The sequence below is a fragment of the Microplitis demolitor genome, chromosome 3 (assembly GCF_026212275.2).
Source record: "Microplitis demolitor isolate Queensland-Clemson2020A chromosome 3, iyMicDemo2.1a, whole genome shotgun sequence".
NCBI lineage: Eukaryota > Metazoa > Arthropoda > Insecta > Hymenoptera > Braconidae > Microplitis > Microplitis demolitor.
In genome coordinates, this window is record NC_068547.1 from 17,914,849 (window position 1) to 17,941,052 (window position 26,204).

The following is a 26,204-nucleotide window of genomic DNA, read 5'->3' on the forward strand; positions in this document are numbered from 1 at the left end:
AAGCACTCTCCCCTCTATATCAACTTTAACCGCTCTCGCGGTCCTCTTTTTTCATTTTTTTACAACATCCAGCCGTCTCGCTCGCACTCTGGTGGTTCCTATGAATTTTGCGACACTCAATAAAAAGTGGTTCCACGAGGTTAACATTTCGGTAACTATACCTCCTCGCCTAACCAACCAGCCAGCCAGCCAGCCAGCCAACCAACCAACTAACAAACACACATACACACACATGCCGAAAACTATACACAAAAATTGTGTGCTGATGCACATGCTGTCGCACACGCACTCGATTCGCTTGCCCACTATTTAACTCACTCATTTTTCGTATACAATCGGGCATCGACACACATACACACACACGCATTACAGTTCCACTACTACAATTACTACTAATGTACTACTGAGACTCATATTATGTGCACATGTGAGTGTAGTGTATAGACATAGAGAGACAGACAGACAAACAAGCCACACATTTTTATATTTAACACGGATACACACGCACGTATAGACAAATACACATACACTGTAGCCGAAAAAAAGTGCATGGGAGAGGCGCAGCAAACCGAACCGCGGGTGAATCAAGTGCTTTGGCCAGTCGCGTTCCCAATCACTCTACGACTAGGTAGTCTCGGTGTCCAAAGACTTCTAGTGTGTCGTCATCTCTCATCGTCCACGACATTACACCCTCGAGTTGTTAAATTCATAGCCACCGCGCCACGCACGTTATCGCTCCGGATTATTATTACTCCGATGCGCGGGTCTCAATAATACATTTTGTGATTATTAGACTGTTTGCCAAAATTTTACGAAATAGTCTAGTTCTTTCGTTTATAATAAGTATGTTAATATTATTATTATTATTATTATTTTTAATTAATAATTTAATTGAGTAAGACTTGGTGGTGTTGAAAAAAAAAAAAAAAACGTACGTGATATCAAGAGAAAACCACGTGCATAAGTTTTTTCCCGTCAAAGGTGTCGGACTGTCGGAGTCGATATATATGTAATATGTTATTGAACACGAGGGCTGATTCAACAACGTGAGTGGTGATTGTATTGTGCAGACAAGACTGATTATTGTGACGAGACTGTGACATAAACCTAGACCAAATTAAATCATAAAGAAAAAAGTGAAAAAAATAATTAATAAAATTTTTTTTTATTTAAAAAAGTAGTATCGTATGAACATAAAGTACGAAGCAAGTGATTGCCATGGACGCAGATCTAAATGCAAGTGATTTGATACTACTAAATGGTATTATTCCGAGGAACTGCGCGTCGGCTTAGAGAGAGCAAATAGAAGAAAGAACCAGTCAACAATATAACATACAACGCACGCGACGAAGAGGACAGCGACGACGAATTAGCCGAGTGAAACGCAGCGGCGAAAGGAGAAGACTGAGACAGTCCGCGGTGGCGGCGGAGGCGGGGGAGGAAGAGCAACGAAGATACGTGCAACCCGAGAGACGTCAAACCAGACGGTGAAAGAAGATAATAATAATATAAAATAAAAAACACAAGATAGAGCAGAGCATATTTATCCACACACTCACTAAACAACAACATAGACAAAAATAAACCATACTACGTCGTCCTTACAACACCGTTGGCTCGTCGACTTAGCAAGGACACCGCAGGAATACTTCTCTTTACAACGACGATCAAGGTACGTTCGCACCTGATATTTATATATAAATACATACATGATTATTGTATAAACGAGGTTACTTATTTATTTTTTTTTTTAAACTGTCGCGGCCTTCTACCGTCTACTACTATAATAATTCGAGTGCATTAAGGCCTATAGACTTTTTAATTAAACCATTTGATCCATTTTATTCAATAAAATATACTCAGTGATATATTTGTAAATACAATATCATTTTTCCAATATCAAAAACAGTAAAATGTTTTTATTATATAAAAATATATATATAATATACTATGCGTTTATAAAAAAAAGGAACATAATATACCCATACACATATATATAAATATATATAAAACAAAAGTTTGTTTTATTTGGCGGGCCCCCTTCCAAAGGAATTCTTTTTTAGCTGAGCCTGTTGTGAATGTCTAGGATTTTTTTAAGTATAAGTACATATATATATATATATATATATAGTGATCGTTTCCTTTACTATACTTCTCTTTACTCTCAACTGGCTTGTCTGGTTCACGATCGCATTTGGCCTTCTCTATTCACTTCACTCGGTCTCGGTCTCGGCCTCTATACTACACTCAGTCTGACTATACCAGACGAGGTACGGTAGGCTTTACATATTATATAGTATTAGTAAATTCGAATGTATGTTTTCATGTATGTATATATTCTATAGTAGATGTGTATAACACCAATGAGAGTTACGTATCACACATAGTGTGGAGTAATATATAGAATTATATTCTGCACAAACACATCCACAGACTACATATAGCAAATCTACATATGTAATTCGATAATGTGTAGGCAAAGCGACGTTAGTGTGTTAGTAGTGTGTCGAGACGCGGTGCTCGGCTAGAGTCTAGACAAACGCTAGACGAGCTGGATAATATGTCGGTTACGGTTTGCCGCACCACACCAACAACTCGCTACTCCATACTACTACTATATTCTCCACGGGTCTTGCTCCATACCACGCTCGCACATTATGTTATTCTCTCTCGTGATGCCGCACGTTTACCCAATGATGTAATCGCAAACTTAACCAACGCTTAAATCTATCCTTTGTCGTTAGTCGTGATGCCGGTGCAAATAGTAGACGGCCTCTAGACCAACTATATTATTGAGGGAATCGAGGAGACGATACAGTCCTTGTCAAAAATTATTTTTTTTATTTTAATTATCTGACATTTTTTTGTAGTTTGTACGATTTTTTGTAAAATATTTTAGCTACTTATTGATGTGTTTATTTATCAAAATTATTGTATAAAAAAAAAATTATCTATTAAGACTATTGCAAAAAAAATTAACTGATAAGTAAAATAATTTTTGGCGAATCGAATTATTATTTGTACGGTTAATTTTGATAATTCAAAGAGAAATTATCGTGTATTTCAACATTTATAATTCATGTTAAATAACATCTTTTAATTTTTGTTACTATTTTTTTCTTTTTATGTCTGCCTATTACTTGCGATAGTTATTGTAGCCGAATCACAATGACCTTTCCGCAAGTGTCATTCCGCGATTTTATAAAAAACTCACTTGTAATATATTTTTTCTATAGATAGTAAAAGTACGTCGTATATAATTAACTTTATTATGCAATAATTGTTGAGATAAAAAAATTGGGTTTATCGTTATGCATAAATTTATAAATAAATTATTTGTTGAATTGCACCCCAATTTATGAAACATTTGTCTATAGCTCGAAATATCGGCGTATCGAATTTTGATGTATTGGCGAAGTAAACGAGGGAGAGCATTGGAAATTGATAATTAGTGTTAGTGGGAGGAAATAAGCGATAGTGATAAAGCTAAAGCACGTAGAGTACACTAGAGAGAGGTAGAAGGGAGAAAGGATCAGAGTTGAGAGAAATACGAGTACAAGTAGAGATAGAGATAAAGATAGAAACGTTATCGTTCTTGAAATAGCCGGAGACTGAGAGTATAGAGAGCACTATCTTTTTACTGTCGCTCCAATAAATGGTACAAATAATTTAAGCGATTATCCATTGCAGTCTTGTTGTTTTTTTTGTTTTGCTGTACATATATATTTATATTATTTATTTATTTATCATCTTTTTTTACCATTTCCCGTTTTACATTTGGAGAATAGGGTGAAGAAGAGCGCATAGTCATGGTGCAGCGTGAAAATGTACATAGCATTATAAATAGAGATTTGTGCCAAGAGAATTTATGCGAGAGGGAAAATAAAAATAGTTCAAACTCTTCCAATGCTCGTTATATATATGTACATTCATGAATACTACACTCGAGCCGTTTGCGCGTATGCTACTTTAGTTTATCTCTTTCTAAAATAAAAAAAAATTATTTGCGCGTTCTCATTCTTTCCTGCTTCAAACGACGTCTCTGTTATGGACTCTTACTCTATCAGCGCGCTCTCTACTCTCTTGAAAGTCAAGCCGAAGCTATCGTAATCGTGGGATGTTGTATATATGTGTAGATGTTTAACATGTGTGTATAGTTGTGTAGAAGAGATGCCACGCGGGAAGTAAGAGAAGGAAAAGGAGGGAGGGAGCGTTAAGGCGGGTTGGCAGTAACGCGGTATGCAAAGCGAATCCTTGAACGTGAGTTTCAAGTAGAACAACGTTAAGGATTTTACTCCATGGAAATATATCTGATCATATACATTTTTTATCTTCATGTTGATTTTTATCATGTCTCTAAACAGTTGTTATTTTTTACAAAAAATTTCTGATTTTTTAAAATAATTGCGAAAAGACAAAGTTCTAGAAAAAATATTCAAATCATGCAAAAATTATCCTCATGTGTACATACACTGTAAAAAATTAGCGAAATGAGCCCGGTGTAAGTCCAAGGGGAGTTCATTTTAATATTAAAACTCTGAATCAGAGTGAATGCGGATTTAAATAAAATCCGGATCACTCCGCTAAAAAAATAAATTCTTCATTTACTCCATTTGCGGAGTGATTTTTTTTAAACTCCAGAATTCCGAATTTGGATTGAATCAAAATCCATAATCACTTGAAATTTTTTACAGTGTAGTAACGATTTTTATATTTTACTCCCATGTAATTGAATAAATTTTTTAATTAAAAATAATTGACGATTAAAAAATTTTTTTGAAAATAATTTTTTTAAACACTCGCTCAATTTTATATACATATACTATATATCTATTGACATTCGGTTTTTACGTAAGTTTGTTTTTTCAAGTGTTGAAGAAAAAAAAAGTTGCGGTTGACTGCAATTTTTATAGATAGAAATAATTTTTTTATTTGTTTTTAATCCACTTAATATTTATTCACGTTTAATTTGGTTTAAAATAATAAATGATTTATTATTATCATTATTAATAATGCAAAAATAGTGAGACGGTTTTAGAAAGTCTATAAAATTAATATACGTATTTTATTGTCAATATGATAAAATAAATTAAATATGTAAAACGGAAATATCAATTTAATATTTCACTTGTCGTTCTACTTAACCGCTGTAACAATGACGTTTTTGAATTTAAAATTGATTATCTTTAGATATGAAAATATAAGTTTAACATATAAGATATGATTGAATGCTAAAATAGGTGAATAAATTTATTTAAATTGGTAAACTGTGATTTAAAGTTATGAAGTCTTGTCGATAATCTTCGTAACTAGGTCATCAAATTTTTAGTTTTAAATCTTTAAGTTAATAATTCTATATTGCAATAATTTATTTTGCTATCCGTATGTAGAGTGTCAAATGTAATATATAATTTTAATATTTTTGATTAGATTAAACGCTTAGTAACTAGATTACGCGACAGCGTTATCTCTGAAATTAGATTCCGACTGGGTGAACGTGAACCTATGCTATATTTTGACGGAAGAATGTCGTCAATGAAATATAATTATCGCCATATTAGTATTCACAGTATAATATACTTATCAATAATTTGTATCATAAGATAAAATTAATAAAATAATTATTAGAAAAAAATAATAATATTTAAATAAGTTAAGTAAAATAATTCCTGACCTTTGTATTTAATCGTATCATTTGATCAACATATAAATCAATATATATCATGATTAATTTAATATGTAAGTATGCTTTGTAAATTTTATTATTTTTTTTTTGTTAAAAAAAAAAAGAAACCGCGACCTTGATTAGCAATAAAGTAAAAAAGTTTAAACTGGTGAATCATCAAAGTCAATTCTCAAAATATTTTCCCATTACGTTGAATGTTTTCGCAGATTTCGTAACAGTTTGTTTTAAACATTTGTTCTATCAAAGACACTTGCTTCCGAATTCCCCGAAAGACAGGCATATCCTGCGTAGCTTAAGGTTTCAGAGGTCAAGAGTGGCTTGAAAAAGGCTTTACGTGCCAGAGCTTGGGTAAGAAATAATGTAAGGAAATAAAATAAAATAAAATATTCTGCAATGATAAAAAAAGAACAAATTGTGACCTCAATTGTCGACAAATAAATTTTTTATGTCATCTACTCTTATATATTTTAGTTATTTTATTCTCATATACAGGTTAATCAATAACTCAATTTGTTATTAATGAGAATAATAATAAAAGAAATGTTTAAACCGTTGAATATTAATTATTTTAAATAATATTTTTAAATTTTATTTTCATACTGACATAGAAAAAAAGGATTTCTTGCCGCAAATAAATTTTATTTGACCCAACAAATTGTTTGCATTATGAATTGAAAGTAAACATTTTCTTGAAGCCAGAAAAACTTTTTTTGAGACAAAAAAAAAAAAATTATGGGTCGATAAAAAATTTCTTGCTCCGAGAAAAGTTTTTTTCGCTCCGAAAAAATTTTTCTTTTTAATTCATTTTACAAATTTTTTTTTGCGCCAAGAAATTTTTTTTTTTTGTGGAATTTTTGAATGAAAATGTATTTTAGAGTTAATTATATATTGAAGTGTATCAATTATTGCGGTCAAAAAATAATGTGGAGTGGATAGTAAAATAATTGCAAGTCAAGTATTCTTGAGTATATTTATGCTAACGAACATACGGTTTCTTTTCGGCAGTTCTTTGTTTCACATATTTATACTAAGACTATCCATATATATGTACATATATATCTACATATACATATATATATATATATAGATGTACGTATGTGAGTATATATGGCTGAGCTAACATATACAGAAAGATTTAAATTCACATAGACGTAAGCATACCGCAGCTAATCCACACCAAGTGGCTTTCTCTGTGTCACTTCCATCCAACGCGAAACGCAGTCGAGGCAGCTGGGTGAGGAAAAAGGAGTAATATAAAACGGGTCCGTGAATTTCGACTGGCAGTTTAACTGTACGCACATGCATATGTATATATATATATATATATATGTGTGTGTGTGTGTGTGTGTGTAGTAAAGAATAAGAGTAGGAGTGAAAAGGAGTAGAGAATAAAAAAGGAGGAGAAGAAAAGACGAAAGTGCATGAGAATCTCCATGACGCAACCACGAGGTTCAAATCCGGCTGCATAGTCTGCGCCTTCATCTGCTTCGGCAATTAAAAATATATCTTTGACCTATTTTCATTATTTTTAAATTGACGAGGATCAAAATAATACATTACTAATAATTCCACCAGACTATTTGTCTTGTCTTTACTTCACTTTATTTAATCACCTCGTTTTTCTTTCTTTTTTTTTTTATAAACGTGTTGTCAGATAAAATCGGTCAGCGAAAAATAGTACGGTTATATTGTTTTATTATTTATATTATTATTCTTCATTCATATCTACGATGAATCCAACTCTATTTAAATTCTATTTCCTTTTTTTTTTCTCCCAGATAATTTAATTTTTCACCGAATTAAGAAATAATTGCATTAGCTGGATGAAAATATCTTTATTTACAATTCAAGAATAATATATGGAAAAATATAACGGTCGATTAAAAATGGGGATACAAAGTACAAGTAGTTACAAACTGAGTCTAGGCAGGCAGTGAAAGGTCTAGTAGTCTGACTAAAATTATCTACATCTACTTATGATTCATAATTTTTCCACTACGTAAGGAAAAGTATTTTTAAAAATAAACTTATTTACAGTCTTTTCATAAAATAATAGTTATTATTGCAATAAAAATATCAAAAGTTCGATTGTTTAAAAATTAACAAAAGAATAATTTGACTTGTACTCAACAGTTCCTCGTACGCTGAGACTAATTTTTAAATATTTTTATATTTTTTTTCTATACACGCACATATTTTTTCGCCGTCCGTTTAGCGCTCATGACGATCAAGAGAATAGTCGCTTGTTGTTCCAAACCGTTGGTGGGTTTGCCCGGGGTTCAACGACCGCCAAATGTTTTCGAATGTGAGTATAGTTGCGAGGGTCGGGGCAGAGGGGAGAAGGAAAGAAAAGAACGTGAGAGAGAGCTGCAGAGCCGAAAGGGTGCAGAAAAAGTGAGACGACAGACCGAGGCATATATATATATAAATTTTTAGGGGCACTGGCTTGGTGCAATCGCCGGTTCCTCTTTTATTCCCTCTTTCTATGTCGTATGATGCGTACACTCTTAGACCCGCCCTCACTCTTTTATTTTTTTTTTTTTTTTATTATTATTGTTATTTCTTTAGTTATATAGCGTAGTCTATCTTTCTCACATGCATTCAACTTGCCGAAAATTTGCGTGCACACTGCATTTTAGCGTATTATATTACCATGCGGTATCAAGACGTATACGCGTACCAGCCAAAAAATATGTATGTACATATACTGTTTTTTTTTATAGCTGATGCTTATAAGATCAGTCGGGAACTTTAGTTGGCAGGTGTGCTGGGCTAATAAGTCACAGGGGTCGATGTACTTTTTTCATTTTTTTTTTACAAATCATTTTAATCGATTAAATTATTTTATTTGTCAATTAAATTTATACTGCTGTTATTATTATTATTATTATTATTATTTTTGATAATTTTTTTTTAATGTCAAAAGCTTTTACCGTACAATAATTTAAATTCATACGTGAAATTATATTCGATATTACAGATTACTAAAAAAGATCAAAGAGCTTTTATAAACTGGAGTTTATTCAGTTTTACATGAATTAAAATAAAATGTTGCTTGATTCTATTCTGCAGATTTATATTATATATGTATGTAGAGTATAATAAAAATAGTATTAAAAAAATGATGGAATTGAAATAAGAAAAAACGGTATTTTTGTTAGCTTGATAAATAATAGAACAAAAACAAATGGAGGCAAATGAAAGAGAATTATAGACAAGTCCGGTTTTATTCACTTTTCGTAATAGCAAAACCCTTTATCTTTTTTAGCCCTCGTAGGTTTTTATTGAAAGCTAGCGGGCTGGTGTGAATGAGTCGCGGTGCAGGTGCGAGTGATTCACGCGAGGCAGTAGAAAATCCCTGGCACGGTTCTCTCCCTCTATATATTCTCTCAGTGGCGGTTAGCCTTGAACTCGAAGAGCAAAAGCGACGCCCGGTACTCTACATCAAGCGCCGACGTTGTCGCCCATAATATAAAAGGGCTCTGTAAAGAACTACTCGCTCTTTCTAATGTACTTTATTTTTTTTTCTCCATCTACTCTATACTCTATTTAATTTAAACCTAGATTATTATTTCTTTTCTCCCACGTAATCTATTACAATCTTTATGCTCAGATAACTGAAAATAATTAACAACTTATTTTATTTTTTTGCGTTATTAATTTAGTCGTCAAATTTTAATTACTTTTATTTATAAGTAGAATTTAATATAAAAAATCAGCGCAAGCTATTTTAAAGGAGCTTCAAGTAATTAACCGCGGGCTAATCAAACATTCAACAATTCCACACACGAATGTCTTACTACCTAGAGACAAAGCAAGTATTTTTTATTAACAAGACAACATACATACATTCATGCCGATGAATTACGTACATTGTACGTGTAATGTTCCGTTTTATCTGTCTTCAAGGACAGCTTGAGTTGAATCACTGGACGTCTCACGCGACATAGAAAACATCCTAATTGCGTGCTCTTGAAAATGCATTTCACCGGATTTGAACATTAAATAATAATTGTTTTTTTTTCCTAATATCAATAAGAAAATTTTATTCATCCGATTAAATAAAAATATATAAGGAGATATTTCACGGTCAATGACCTCCATAACCCCTGTCACATATGTTTATGTTCTTTCTCAATAGTCAAAGAGTGTGACGTTTAATTGACTCTCTTACCCTAATACTAAGCACAATAAGGCATTCTGACGAAAAGTAATCCGTAGTGACCTAAGTGACCTAAGCCCAGTAAGTAATAAGTAATAACAATTAAAAGATATTAAATGTTAACGAAAATTACAGCGAGAACCTAGAGTTATAAGTGTACTTAGGTGTGCGATTATATCATCATGGACCCCCGTAGAATCCAATCAATAAATATTACAATGGAAGCCGCGGCGTGCTTAGAGTGGGGAACATAGAGGAGAGTAAGCAAAAAGAAAAGGAAGAAGGATGTATCTAGCTTGCGTCTAAGACACCGTCTTCGGTTGGCAGTTCACCACCCCTATTTCATCTTTCTCTATCCTGCTTTTGCTTCTGCCCTTCTTTTCATCCGACCCACCCACCCGGTAACTATTTCTGTCCCTATCTTCGTCGTTTATTCAGTGTATAGCTAACATAGTTGTGCTTCTCTGACTCGGAGTCAACGTCGCAACTTCTACTGCTACTACTGTCTCCTTCTTTATTTTATTCATTTTTTTATTTTTTCGTTTTATTATGGTTTATTTTTCAGGCTTTATCCTTGTTCTGGCCACGCGCGGGTGCTGGCAGAGAACCGGGAACTTTCTCTTGGTTCTTTCTCTTGCTCGGCGCGCCGGTTGTATTTTACTTTTCTAGTAGCGAATTAAAACCGCGTTCATGCGCAGCCCGCGGAACGGCGTAATGATTTTTTGAGGGGCGAATCGAGTGGGGTCACGATGTGGCAGGAGCGCGATGCTTGAAAGAGGGGAGAGTGTATGAAATAGAAGAGAAAGAATGAAATAGAACGAGAGTTTAAGAGTAATAGGGTGAGAGTGAGAGAGAAAGATGAAAGGGTTGGAGGGCTTAGAAATGAGGGAAAAAGAAAGATAAAAATAAAGAAAGAGAGTAAAAGAGGGAGTTATAATCGCGCGGTACTGGTGTAGGGCCACAGCGAGATAGAAATGAGAAGAGTTTGGAAACACGGGAGAGTCATTGCTGAAGTGAGACGTGAATAGGCGTAAAGAGGGTAAAAGAAACGCTGGCTGCTGCTGTTGTAGAAGTAGTAGTGGGATAGAGAGACAGATTCGTCTCATTAGATCGTACTCTAACTCTCTTTTGCTCTACAATGTACGTATAAATGTATAAATGTATGTCTATATGGATGTATGGGTTCGTTTTTCCACGAATAAAGTGAGACGAAAATTTTTTCGAGCCTCGGAGTCAAGTGTGCTCTTTTATACTGTACTCGCTGAGCTTGTGAGAATTGCACAGCAAAGTAGATGAAGTAAATGTATATAACTTTTGTCGGAGAGAAATAAAAAATATAAAATTAAACCGCGGGTAAGAAAGACACGACCAACCGAAGACAGAAGGAAAGAAAGAAAGAAAGATGACGTAGACATTTAAATCTCGACGTATTCAAGAAGAATAAAATGCCTTTAAGTTAGTCTTTGCTTACATCTTGCTTGTAGCCGTTGTTGTATGAAGAACTACCCGCAGTTGTGTTACTACCTCAAGAAAAATTGCTCCTTCAGTATTATATTCGCCTTTGCGATAATTTAAATAGTGACTACATTTTAAATTGCAAGTCGTTAGCTTTGCGTATTTTCATCTCGTATTTTTTAAAATCGCGATGGGGCGATACAACGTAACAAGTACGTAAGAGAGCAGTATTATACAGACAAGTTAAGCTTAAATATAAAATAAAAAGATGGAATAAAGAGTGACGGAGTATACATACGTACATATATATGAAAAAAATATAAAAAATAAATAAAAGAGACGGATGCTACCGCACGTTACATTTCCTCCCACCTAGTCTAGTCACTCTTTCTCTTGAGACTCTCTCTTGCTCATATAATACATGAACTCTCTTATTCTTTTACTCTCTGTACTATACTTCCATCAGAAAAGTCCCCTCGCGCTTTACTCGTATCGCCCGTTCGCTCGCTTACTTGCTATACTACTCTCTCGGGTCGGGTCGGGTGTAGTACCATATACTCTCACTACACTCGAAAAAAACTTTCTATCTCTCATTTAACTCACTTACTTTCTCTCTCTGCGTACGCACTATTTTTTAGTCCGTACTTATTACGACAGATGTCTCATGCGCCGATAAAGAATAACGCCGTGGACCCGTACCGGTGTGGGTGTTAGTAGTAGTAGTCCTAACTCGGTTCACCAGCTCTCGCAACGTAACGCCGTGCTGCTGCTGCTTAGCTGTTGATACTCTGCTGTCTAGTATAATATCCACTCCCTACCTCTTTCTACATACTCATTATCGTCGTATATATTATTTTATACTCTGCTCTACATCTACATACATCTAATACACGGTATTATATCGCCATACAAGATTTACTTTTTTAATTCGTCCACGTTTTTCTTTTATTTTAAGTCGTACGTCGTTCCACTACTGCCTCGAAAACGACGACTACAACTACGGCAAAATCAACTGTTCTATTCGTAAATCCTCTTTTTTTATTCTTTAACTTCTATTTGACTAAAACTATTCAGTCTACGTCTTTTTGACGACGCGAAACGACACCCTCGCAATTCGCAACGCCTGGGGCTCGCAAATCGCAATGTTAGTCTCTCATTTAATCCCACTTCATTGCATTACATTAGCTCTTACTTTGTTAAATTCTATTCACTTATACTATACTATTAATATTTATATTAACAATAATCACAATATATATTAATTTAATACTCACTCAACGGTCCATTTTTTCTTTCACTAAGCGGGCAATAAGCGTTCGGATAGACTGCCAATTAATTAACGTACTGCCTAAAACAAAAAAAAAAACAAAATTTTTTTAAAAAACAAAATAGATAAAAAAAAAAATTAACACGTAAGGCGATTTAAACACAACCGTCACATAAGTACAAATCGCGATGAGATAAAAAAATGAGACCAATTAATGCGGACTACAAAGTCGCGATTACGCGCGAATCTGTCAGGTGTTTGTGTTTAAAAAAAAATTATACTCGTGCTTTAATAAGTAATAAATAATATTATATACATATATCAGAAAAAAAAAATGATACAGTCGACGGTATTTTTATTCTGTATCTAATCTTCGCCATTCATTCGATTTATTCACTCATACATTAACCGCGTATTAAATTTTTCTACTTGTTGTTTGCTCGTTAACATTTTATTTAATTTAAAAAATCTGAAAAAAAATCCATAATATTTTAGTCATATCATTAAATTCATTAGCCTGTTTGGCTTTCGTTTAAAAAGTCGTCTGTGTAAGTGCGACGTATTGGATTTGCTCGCGAAATTTCGTGGTCTTTCGTGCGGCTTCGTGTGGATCCTCGATGCTCAGCTATAAGCGGGAAGGTCGTCGACGACGACGTAGACGTCGACGTTGTTGTAGTTTCGGCTGTGACGTTTAGTTTCGGGGGTTAGTTCTGCCGGTGTGACTGATGTGAGACATGGGTGGTTGCGCGAGCAGGATACAAACTGTTGGTCGGCCACGCGGTTTATTCATTACTTCTACTACTCGTCTCGCGGCATCGACATCTACTAGTGAACTATCAATGCTTACAATCTACTACAGTTTAACAATATTTTATAATTAATTATTATAAAATAATTATTTCATTATTTTTTGCTGTGTTAATTTTTTTCCTTTTTGAATTTTAAATACATTTCAAATATTGGCGCGAAAAGTTCATCGCGTATAACTCTTTAATACAGTATATTTTTTTAGATTTTGAGTTCAATGTGTGATACAAAAATAGTAAAAGTGAATTAATTAATAAAAAAAAAAAATTAGTTTGATTGATGTAAGTTTTTTTTTTGTTTCAATTAGAAACGGAGGAACTTTTAAATAACGGAGCTGTGAAGTGTACTCAATTTATTAACTACTGTTGAAATAAGAGACAGTCGATTGTACAATAAGTTATATATTATTAATTTGGTGATAATTCTTAGTGATAGATTAATGTAATGAGGATGAATTTTTTCTCATTGTTAACATTAATAATTATTAAATATAACACTGAATTGACAAGTCGATAATAAGTTAATATATTATTATTATCATAATTAAATATTCATTTTGTGTGCAGTGAAAGTGCCTTCGTAGTTATTTTATAAACTGCACAAGTATTTGAGGTATCGTATTATTGGATATTTTATGTCTTTTTTTTGCACAGATATTTAGACAATTGTGAAGTTTAAACTACGCGCAATTACTTGTAATCGCGGTTACAGGGGTTTTTAATTTTTTTCTCAAGTATTTCGATTAATACTGAGTTTTACTCCAATTAAAAATTTTTTTTTATAAATGAACTTTTTTTTATTTGTTTAAAAAAGTGCTTTTTAGATTCTTTGATAATATTGTTGACAAAAAAGTTCAGTAATTACAGTTGTAACTAAAAAAAAAAAATATAGTCTGGGCATGCATGTAAGGCATCAATGTGTGAATGATGAACGACGAGTATATTTTATAGATGTATGAGTATGAATGTATGTGCGACATCTAAATTGGCGAATGAAGGTTCAGCCAGTGAATTTATATTTTCAGATTTTTTTTTTTATCATTTCGCCGAGATAATAGTTATCAGTAGACATTTTGTACTTGCAGTTCTATAAGTAACCGGCCATTTAATCGTATTTTCTGGCTCGGCGCCAGAATGACGACCTAATTTTTTTTCTATACTAGAAAAAATAAAAAAAAAAAATTATAAAATAAAATAAATAATTCTTTCAATTATTTATTTAAAGTTCTTACACTTGAAATTTCACGGAACTAAAATCTCTGAGGACGCGGCGTACGATTTTATTTACCGTTGATTTTAAAAGTAAAAAATTATTTATAATGAGAATAAGTTTTTGAAATTTATCTGTTAGTTGGTGATTTACGTTAATGTGATTTTTTTTTTTTTTCCATTATTGTTGCAGGTGAATAAAAATAACGATGGTAGATACGCAACACTTTTGTCTGCGATGGAATAATTACCAGAGCAGTATAACGTCGGCATTTGAAAATTTACGCGACGATGAGGACTTTGTAGATGTCACATTGGCCTGCGATGGCAAGAGTCTCAAAGCTCATCGCGTTGTACTCTCTGCCTGCAGCCCATACTTCCGTGAATTGCTCAAGGTTTGTAATATTTATTAATTATCCATTATCGTTGCCATTAAAGGGGACCACTAGTGTGACCGCCTGAAAAAAAGATGACTTTTGGGAATTTTTTTTAAGAAAACTACTGCATGAAATTTTTTAATGTTTTAAGGATATATTTGTGGATATATAATGAATACAAGATAAAATTTTTTGACCAAAAAATTCAAAATTCAGTGAGTTACTTTCAATCTCTTAACGCTCCAAAAAAAAAGTCCCCCCACTACTGTGATAGTGACCTGCATAGTGCAGGAAATAAAAAAAACCAAAAATTTTATTAAACTAGGAGGTATTTCCGGTACCATGACCCTCGAGTTAAGAAAAAATATTTTAATTTAACCAAATGGTGGAGTTTTTAAAAAAAATTACAAATTTTGCGTGAAAATTTGATGATTTTTGGTCTGCCAAAATTACATTTTTGATTCGATCGGAAAACTAGAGGTTCGTGGTACGCAGAAACATATATAAAAGAAGCTGCAATTTGAATCAAATCGATCGGATGATTTGTTTTCGAATTATAACTGTAGTAATTTTAAAAAATGTATTTTTGAGAGCTGTTAAACGGCTGCTCTTCAGATGGCTGTAACTCACAAATTTTATTCGAGATATGCACTAGAAATTGGAGTATGTTATATTTTAAGCTATAGACTATCAAAGTATGCAAAAAAAATTGAATTTTTCGAAATTTTACACTAGTGGTCCTCCTTAAATGTTAATATTACTAATGATTATCTCTTGTACTCTTAATTAATAAAATATATATGTATATATATATATATATATATATATATATATATATATATATATTATATTTATTTATATGTATGACAGAGTACACCGTGCAAACATCCGGTGATAGTACTTCAGGATGTGGCATTTAATGATTTACACGCATTAGTTGAGTTCATTTATCACGGGGAAGTTAATGTACATCAGCGATCTCTCAGTAGTTTCCTCAAGACTGCTGAGGTTTTGAGGGTGTCAGGTCTTACACAACAGGCCGATTCAACTGAACGAGATGAGGTAATTAATTTACACACACGCTTAATCCGCTTATTGTATTTATATATTTATTATTATTTTTCTTACGCCATAATTATATCATCTGATCGTGTCCATTTATTCGCTAATGTCATAATTAGTTTTTTATATTATTTAATTATATATAAATTAATAATTTTTGATTATACGTGTCTAATTATCAATATACGTGATTACGTGGAATTATATTTGACTAATAAATGATATATTGATTCAGGCCCCTCTTAATCACTTAATTTTTCGAGATTGTCATAGGTCACGCAGAAAGTGATAAAAATAATTAATTTTTTTAATGCCAGTAATATTTTCATAAAATTAAATTCAAATTTTTCTTCATTAATTTTTTTTTTTTTTTTTTTTTTTGAGGGATAAATAACAAAAACGATGATAGATTTTGTTAGCGTAATATTTTTATTGTTTGTTCTGTTAAATTCAGTTATCACGAGTGCGTGCATTAGCGGCACGCACAAATCACGTACCACCCCATGATAAGTTGTCGGACGAGGGTTTCCCACGTGGTGGTTCTCCACCTACTCCACACACCCCGACACCAACAACAGTACAACAATTGTTGCGACGTGCACAAATACGTAGGAATGAGAGGCGTACACCTGATGAACATGACGATTCTATAAAACGTTCGCGAGTACCTTCACCACCACTCAACAATAATGACGCGACGCCTACTGATTTTTCAATGGTAAAAAATCATTTATCAGCGAAAGTTGAGGGCAATGGTTTGCATGATGAAAACAGCCGTATTGAAGACAATATTAAGTGCGAGCCGCTGGAATTGACTGGAGGAAATGGCAGGACCGGCGGACACAATGAAGATTCATCCGATTCTGGGGCTGCGGCATCCGATCGACCACCGGCTTCTGCGAGTAGTAATGAACACGAACACGAACCAGAACATCCTTCAACGCCAAACTATTTACCCGATAGCAAATTATTCTCATCAACGCCTGGAAGTTTTAATTTCAGTATGGCCGCACTCACAACTGATCACAATCCATTGTCAGGTGAGTTTTTTTTTCTTCTTCATTTTTACGGCCTCTACGCACAGACCAATTTATGATTTTGTTTATTTTTTTTAATTAATTTAAAAAAATTTTTAATTTTATCTAATTCCTCTTAATATTAAATTTAATTTACTCAAGTTACTAGAAAAAATATTTAGCTGTGAATAACATTGAATAGATTCTAAACAACGAGCGATATCTTGTTACAAATAAGGACGTAGAAAAAAAAGGCCCAGACAAAATAACTAAACAGAGTGTCGCTTTGATAAATAAAGTCGTAAACGGCTAATAAAGCGAGTCTTTATTCTAACGCACACTCTGATTTTTAGTAAGCGGATATTTTTTTAACGTCCAGGTTCATGTTACTCAAAAAAAAGCTGCATTCATAAATAAATACCCGTTAATAAACAAGCATTATTAAAAAATATATGTACATATAAAAGTACTTATCATCTATTGTATTAGTATAAATATTTAGCTATAAATTAAATATTTACACACGTTATTGATTGAGCAAAGAGTGATGATTTATTGTTTATAACTAAGTTAATTTTATAATTTAAATAAAATAAAGTTTAATTATGATTGCGAAATTGCGTACAGGCCTTTGTTTAAATATCTAAGTTACAGAGCCAAGGTCTCTACGTTTAACGACAGTTAAATTTTCAGGGTTAAGCCACGGATTACAGACGCCGGATTTAGCTGGGACTTCACAAGGTAAGAACCACCTATTTAATTATCTTATTTCATTGCCCTATAAAATCACAAGAATATTATTAGCAAGGGTGTAGCGAAAAAAATTTTTTTTTATATATATTTATATCTATATATATATATATACAATTTTAGTATGACTTTTCCTCCTCGTTATTACGTGTGTCACATCGAGGTTACGACGGTTTACAAAAAAGTAAATTATATAAATAAAAAAAAAAACGTTAAGTATGAACGTATATACGTACAAGTATATCGAGCAATAAAAAAATCATATTGGCATTCTTTTGATTTTGTTCCAAGGGCACTCCTCGCTACACTATTTTTAAATAAATTTTTTTTTATAAATTTTTAACTATTTTACTCTCTTAAATGATATCCACTGTACTGCACGACAGGTACAAATCAAATTATTATTATCATTAGCTTACCTGTCGTTAGTATTGTTAATGGTTCGGTCTGATGGTCACTACGACTTGTGCAGTTATATCAAACTAACATATTACAAATATTAAATAATATAAATGAATACAAAATTTTTTTTAAATTTATTAATTTAATTATTATTATTTTTAAAATAATTGGTTGCGGTGAATAAAGCACTTCTGTCTGCTTGTAAAATTAAATTTTCTCTTAATTGGCATGCGTTTCCAAATCAATCATCGATATCATCATTTTTCTATTCTTGTATAAGAATTTATTTCATTCACAAGTCTCATTGACATCGCATTTCATTAAATTCATTACCAAAATTATTTTTAACTTTAATGTTGAAAAAAAAAAAGAAATTAACTTGGTGGTAACGTGACGACATTTCTCACAACTTATTCATTAAGTAAACTAATGAAAACATATTTATAAATATTTTTGGCTTATCAAAATCACAACGAAATTGAATTTTTAATCTTTCGAGTGTTTATTAAAATGGGTGAAATTTTGAATCGTGATCAAGGCCGTTAATTATTTTAAAAAGTAATTAAATAAATATTTATCTAGACCAAAAAGAAAACAATGTTAATTTAAACATACTCGATAAAAAAATAATTAAATTAAATAACGAAACAAGACAATTTATTATTAAATAAATAAACAAATAACACATATAAGAGCTATTGGAAAAATCTTATCAGCTGTTATGAATACAAACCCTCAATCGACATTGAACCACCAAGTTCGCGTTATCATACCAATTGGCGTTAATTGACAAAGAAAGAAACAAATGAAAGAAGAGTTTGGCATCACTGTACAATATATTGACCGTTATGAACGTCACCTCTATGACACATGGCCGTTTTTAAAAATGAAATTGAAAGAAATAAATAATCAACATAAATCCGAAAGTATTTTTAAAAATTCATATTAGAAAACGTGTAGCTAAACGGTAGGCTGACATTCCATACTCATTGACATCAGAAACATATCCAACTTTATATAATTAATATAATATATGTATTAATATATACATATACATATTAATTGAAATATCGTCGCTTCATAAAACAGTTATACGAAAAAACAGTTATTTTACTTATTATTTATTAATAGTATAATAGCTCTAAAGTCATTATTCAATCAATCGTATCGTATAATCGTACTATACATTCACACCATGTCAGTTTTGTATAAATGTTTGTAGTCATTACTGTTTAATTTACCGAAGGTGATAGATCTAAATGCTTTCGCGCAAGTGGTAAGTCAGGGCCGTTTAATCACATTTAACAAGTCAATTCAAATATATATATAATATATAAATATATATATTATTAATTATTTGTTGAAACGTTAGGAATTTAATGGCTACGCTTTTATTATTAGTTATACAAATATATATAAATTAAAAAACTAAAAATAAGTCTTAAGTCTTTATTATTTATTATAATTATGATAAAAGTCGCGAATATTATTTTTAGTTATGAGCGTAAAAAATAAGAAGGATGTGATGGGTATTAGTTATCAACATTGTTATTAATTTCACTTTTTTTTTTTTTTAAGTAATGAAGTTATTCATTACAACTTTATGTGTGAAAGTGATTATGGGTATTACCCAAAATCGTGTACATTTTATTGCATTGTACTGCTGTCTACGAATAGCACTAGCTTGTTATTATTATTTTAACTATTATTATTGTTATTATTTCATTTGGATAATATTTATTATCGTAACTGAGATAACACAAGATCGTTAAAAAGGATAAGATTAAATACTTTAAACAAACTCCTTATTATTTTCTATTAAATTTCCTCTCCAAATTATTATTTACTTATTTTGTTGTCATTATTTTTATTATTTATTTAATTAAATTAAGTCTAGATGATGGACTTTTGTATATTTGATACTGTATTTAGAGAATTTAGTGCGTTAATTTATAGCCGTTTATCGTGGGATACGAGTCTCTCGCGTAACTCGAGTGATAGTTTAGGCAAGATAACGACAAGTCTGTTGGTGAAATGGTATAATCACGAGATGACACCGTGCATACTCTCTTTATTCTGTTTACATAATAACGCCATTTCTTAATGCGATTTTACAAGCAAGGTTTTCAGCTCACTCTTCGCTGATATATTTTATATATATATATATATATATTATAAATTGTTATTTAACATTTTGAAAATGGTATTTCGCAAAAAAAAAAAAAACGACAATTTAATATTGCTCTTGACAAAATTATTTTGAGCAAAAGTAATTTTTTTTTTTTCAATTTTTTCTATGAAGAAAGCGTAAAGATTATTATTATTATTATTGTTAATATTATTATCAGAACGAAATAATAAAAAAAGTAGTGTCATATTTCGAGACACTGTGTAAATTCAGGTGCGGTCTGGCCCGTCGATTAATATTTGAACGCCTGGCTTATGCTAGGTTAGTACTGCTAAAGTTATCAAGGGGCGTTGATAAGACAGCAGATGTTATCCGCGAAATTCAAGGTCTGTCTATATCTGCATTGAACGTTGCCAACTAAGCATTGGCCCGTAAATAAAAATACCATGGCCTTGGTACGTCACTCTTTTTTAACATTCGTCCATTATACGATTCGCTGATTTCATTAAAAAAGAAAACATATATAAATACATATATATATTAAATATAGTCAATGTGTCTGTACATTTAAAATAAATAAATTAAACATATAAATATTTGATCCCGAGACTCAAGTTCTGGCGATGATACATTAATAAAATAAAATTGACAAATAAATTTTATCAGCCAGATATTTGGCAAATTTCAAACGCGATATCAAAGGTTGTCGTTCTCTATTCGTTATCTTGATTATTTTTTCGCCAACACTCGTCTATTATATCGAAATACAGCACACGTAATATATATATTTAGAATTTTTATCTATTATTCAGAATAATTAAATATATTATATTAAAAACGTATTATTTTATCATCTTTTAGTGTATGTTTTTGGCGATGAGAAGTTGCAATTTTTTATTTTTCTTTACATACACGGGATGTCTCGCTCGCTAAGAAATTTATCTATTCGCTCTCTGGCATTTCAAATCCTCCGAAACCTCTGCAACCTCTGCAAAAATAGAGCACGGCTCAGCGCGATACACTCTTTGACGTTATCTGACAGAAATAAATGCTTCTGAGGCGTGAAATATATACATACATATAAATACATATATATATATATATATATACGTATATTAATTTTTTCTTTTCTCCTATTCATTATATACGTACGTCTTTCTTTAATAAACTAAACGAACTGAATATACATTCAATTTTTATCGTTCTTAACTCGTAATGTGGTTACGCAAAAAAATTTATAAACCAATATGTAAGATAAAAATTATATTTTAAAAGAGGGAGACAAGAATTAGAGCGAATAGACAAGTTTTATATGAATATTAAAGCGAAATTTATATAAAGTAATATAGATATTATGCAGAAAAAAATTAATTATTATATTAAGGTCTCGGGATACAAAATATCAAACTGGGTGCGATTTTCTTTGTTCGATAGGTTTAGCATTTTTGCTTTTTTTCCTTCTTCATTTCACAGACTTTTTTTTTTTTCTTTTTTTACATATCTATATATTAACAGCCTGCGTGCATATGGCAATGGCGTTGACTTAAGACGGCCTTGGAATATGTACTGAAAAATTTTTGTTAGCTACAGTGTACATGATGACGCATTTTTCACGTTTACATTATCAATGTTCAATAGCTTTATAATATTAATAAAAAAAAAAAAAAATAACGAATTACCACATAAATTTCGGTACCTCAATTATATCAATAAAAGTCATCGAATCGGCATTTGTTTGGCCTAAAAAAATTTTTGCTCTAATTGCATTGAGGTCAAGAATGACTTAAATTTTTTATTTAAATAAATAGCGTCTAGTATCTGTATCAAATATTTACACACTTTTTTTAAAATTTTAATTTTATTTAACTTAATTAATTATCGCTTACTTTTGTTGAAAATTTTTTATCATTTTTATGGAAGACTAATCCCAATTATTTGCACTTTGAGACAAAAAAAAAAATAAAAAAAAAATTAATATAAATTATTTAACGATGCGTATTCTTAGTTACTTTTTTTGTGACAAGTTTGTTTTCAAATGTTAAAATGACTAGGCAGTTTAATAGAAATTCATTTATTTTACTCAGACACTCAACGATTGAAAGCGTACATGTTGCCAATTTAAGATTTTTTCTACTTTTTTATTTTTTTTCTTTATTTGCGTGTATACTATACATCCATGTTAATGTGCTTTGAAAAAATCGTGGTCAAGTAAAAATAGCATGTGGTTTTTAAAAACGAACTACTTAGTATACATTTATATATGTATATACTTAAAAAAAACTGCATTGCTATCTCCTGATGCAACGTTTTTTAACAAATATTTATTTCACGAAACTCTGTCGCAACAAAAAATTTAAAAAAGTAATAAAAGTAAAACGATTTTTTCAAATTATTTAAACAGACATCTACTCTTAAATACTAGACCGTCTATATTTTATATGTTAATAGACTACATTTATATATTAAAAAAATGACACATGAATGAGTCAATTTAGTCATGTAAATAATAAATTAATATGTCAATACTTATTTATATTTTTGATTGACGGTGGACTTAATTGAGTGTTATTTTATATTTAGTTGATTAAATTTGTTTAATTTTCGCATGACAATGTTTAAAATAGTTGAAGACTTTTATTTGACATATTTGGGTATTGTAGCGATCACGAAATGGCTCAAGTGAAATATCCGTGTTTACACTTAAATTACGTCACGTGTATATTCGCAAACGTGTTCAATACTGTGGAAAATATTCCAAGGTTGTCTTTATAATATAAATTGTAATTTAATCGATTACGAAATTTTTTGTTTAAACATAATGTATTTCTTAGAATTATTTATTCATCAATTTTTTGAAGTCTACGAAAATCATTTAATCATTGTATTAATAAATTCATCTTAATAGTTATTAATCTTAATAAAGTTTAATTTCAAGACTATTGAAAGATGTTTTATCAATTACAATTCAATAAAAATAGTTTTATTAGTAATTAATTTATTTTCTCAACTTTTAATCGACTGAAATATTTTCCTTAATATTTTATCAAATTTTCGGTTTATAAAATGGCAATTTAAATTTTAAAAATGTTAGAAAACATTTTCTCGTGACCGGAAATTATAAATAAAATCAAATATATATAGATATATATTTATAAAAAAAGACTCAAGTTATTATTCAAGAGAATCTGACCTCGGAGAACCGAAATTTAGTTTGCCATTCCATAATCAATTTATTTAGGTCATGTTTTTTTTTTCTTTTTTTTTTCGGTTGTGATGTCGTAATTTAATTTTTTTTCTCTTTTTTTTTAACATTATTTTTATCAAGCCGCGTGTTCAACGGAAATACCATCACTGCAAATATTGGGATTCAAAAATTCGTTAGAGAGTTAAATGCCGACATCTAGCGGCGCAAATCGGGAAGTAAAATGTGCGAGTGTGTGCGGTGGATGATATACACACTTGAATAGAAATTTTTCGCAGACTTTTTAGCAACACAGGGCCAAGTCGCGACACACTTGTGCAACATGTTTGATTATTGCTAACGCATACATTGATATATTTATATTAAATAGAAGTTCCCAAGTGCACGATGTTAATTTAATATTTATTTTTTATTACACATGATTTCGTTGAAATTTTTTAATTCTTCGAGGTCATAAAATAATTTATCGCGTTAATTCTTTTTGCCTTGAATATACAGATAAACGTCAACGTTTTAGGCTCTTTAAATGTTTTATTTATTTATTTATTCATTTATTTATTAATATTACTTTTATTGGCGCAATTAAAATGGCGAAAAAATTATCAAGGTCGAATGAAAGTATTCATATCAAATTTGCGAATCCGACCGAATTTTTATCTCTAGTATGTAAACATTTATCGGTAACGCCCAAGTCTAGCTTTATGTTTTTATTTTAAATAATTTTTATCGATGATGAACTTTATTTGACCTTAAATAATAATAATAAAATTATAAAAAAAACTACGCAATAACGATCTGAGAGATTATTTTTAAGTTGGTATACGTGCAAATAAGAGCAATACATAATTTATAGAGAAAGTCATCCAACAAAGAAAGCTACTGATTTATATATTTTTTCTTATCTAACTCAAGTGTTTTATTGCCTTAATATTTTATCAAAGTTATATATTTTCTTCATTTATTTTTTTGTTATTTATCATTGCCGATGATGATTTAAGTCCTACTACTGATCGTTATCGATGATTAGAAAACTTATCTGTCGCTATTAAATGACTTTAATTTTTTGCTTTTAGTTATATACAATAATTAAGCATTTGCATAAGAGTTATTTTTACATATTTTAAATAATAATAAATTAGGTCATTTTTATATAATCATTTTTCGAAATCTTTAAAATGTTAAATAAATAATATTAAATAATGACTTTGAATTTTTTATAAAAGATTAATGTTTCGAAATAAAATCTTGCTAATTTAATATCTCCTCAAGTAGTAATAATAAATTTTTAATGCAAATTAATTATTTCCAAGACATTTAAATACATAAAAAAAAATTTCAACAGACATCAGAATCAAATATTTTCTTTTAAATAATAATTACTTATTTAATTAATTTATTATATCAACATTCTTATTAATAGTTAACGATAACTACCCGGAGAAAATCTTTTTGTAAAATTTACCATACAATTTAAAGTAAACCTGGGCCAAATACGAATGAAACTAAATCCTTTTGTTTTATTTTTTATTTAAAAGTTACTCGAAATTGGGTTTTTCTACCCCATAACTGAACACTACGATACTGAAGTCAGCCGACGTTTAATAATTTTTTGATTTTTTAAAAACGATAAACTTTAAAGAAAAAAAATATTTGAAAAATTGCACCTGTAGTTTTTTTAATTTTCTACATGTGCATATTTTTTTTTTTTTTTTTTTTTTTTTTTTTTTTTTTTTTTTTCAATTGATTTGTTGAAAAGAAAATCCGAAAAATTTTAATTGCCTGCTAACTTTTAGATCATTTGAACATGTAGAAACATAAAAATAATTATTCATTCAGGCCCAGTTTTACTCATAGTTAACGAGTAAAATTTATTAGATGATTCTTCTCGTGTACTTTTTTTGCAATTACAAATAAAAAATTTTTTTAAAATAAGCATTCATCTGTAGTGTTAGTGACACTTGATATCGTTAAACCGAGACATTGCAACACCAGCAGGTGCTTACACTTCATTTTTCATTTTCACAGTTTTTTCATCATTCAGTCTCTTTCTCTCATCATCTGTTATACACTTATGCTCTCATATCGCGTCTATATTCGAGCATATTATTCTTTTTATCTGAAATATATCGCACGCGTAGTTCGTTGGTAGGAGTAGGCATCGTTATGAAGGCTTATTACAATAGTAGTAGTACTAGCGCTAGTACTAGTAGTATAAGTTTATGATAGCCACCCCTTATACATTTTTGCTCGTTGAACGAGTTGGCCTATTGATCGTCTCGCGAAGCTGGCTCCGCGCTTAGAGAGTCAACATCAGTCATAATACGTAGCTACGCCAGGGTTATTAAGAATAATACGCATCGTAGTAGATATATGTATATATATATTTATATAGTCTTCTCGGTTACTCTATACCTCAGTCTCTTTACTCTCAGTACCCTTCTCTTTTCATCCCCCGTATTCTTCTCCTCACTTCTCATTCCTCTTCAACCGTAGTCTCCTCACCTGCTACACTCTTTACTTTGCCAGCAGGATCTCTCCCTTTGCTTCTCCCTATACTACTATAGACTAGTATAGTTGGCTCTCGCGAGAGTGAAGGTTTTAGCGGGGTAGAGCGTTGCTAAGGTAACCAGCTGGGTTAAATCCCGCAAAGAACTACCGCTGGCTCGAAGGGCTTCCGTTGTA

The 26,204-nt window shown here is 31.0% G+C and overlaps 1 protein-coding gene across 10 annotated transcripts in view; it reads left to right on the top strand.

The window, feature by feature from the left end:
* The first annotated feature begins 958 nt into the window (after window positions 1-958).
* LOC103572977 (broad-complex core protein) overlaps window positions 959-26,204 on the top strand; it is a 44,926-nt gene continuing 19,680 nt past the window's right edge. For 4 of the 10 annotated variants that reach the window (XM_053737827.1, XM_053737830.1, XM_053737828.1 and 1 more), the window contains exons 1-6: window positions 12,043-12,196; window positions 13,685-13,989; window positions 14,779-14,980; window positions 15,833-16,024; window positions 16,479-17,064; window positions 17,722-17,781. In XM_053737827.1, the coding sequence (XP_053593802.1) occupies window positions 14,795-14,980; window positions 15,833-16,024; window positions 16,479-17,064; window positions 17,722-17,781 (1,024 nt within the window). In that variant the 5' untranslated portion in view covers window positions 12,043-12,196; window positions 13,685-13,989; window positions 14,779-14,794. Of the gene's footprint in view, window positions 1,673-12,042; window positions 12,197-12,402; window positions 12,448-13,684; window positions 13,990-14,778; window positions 14,981-15,832; window positions 16,025-16,478; window positions 17,065-17,721; window positions 17,782-26,204 lie in introns of those variants that run through there. The other 6 variants (XM_053737831.1, XM_053737829.1, XM_053737826.1 and 3 more) reach the window with 4 other exon arrangements.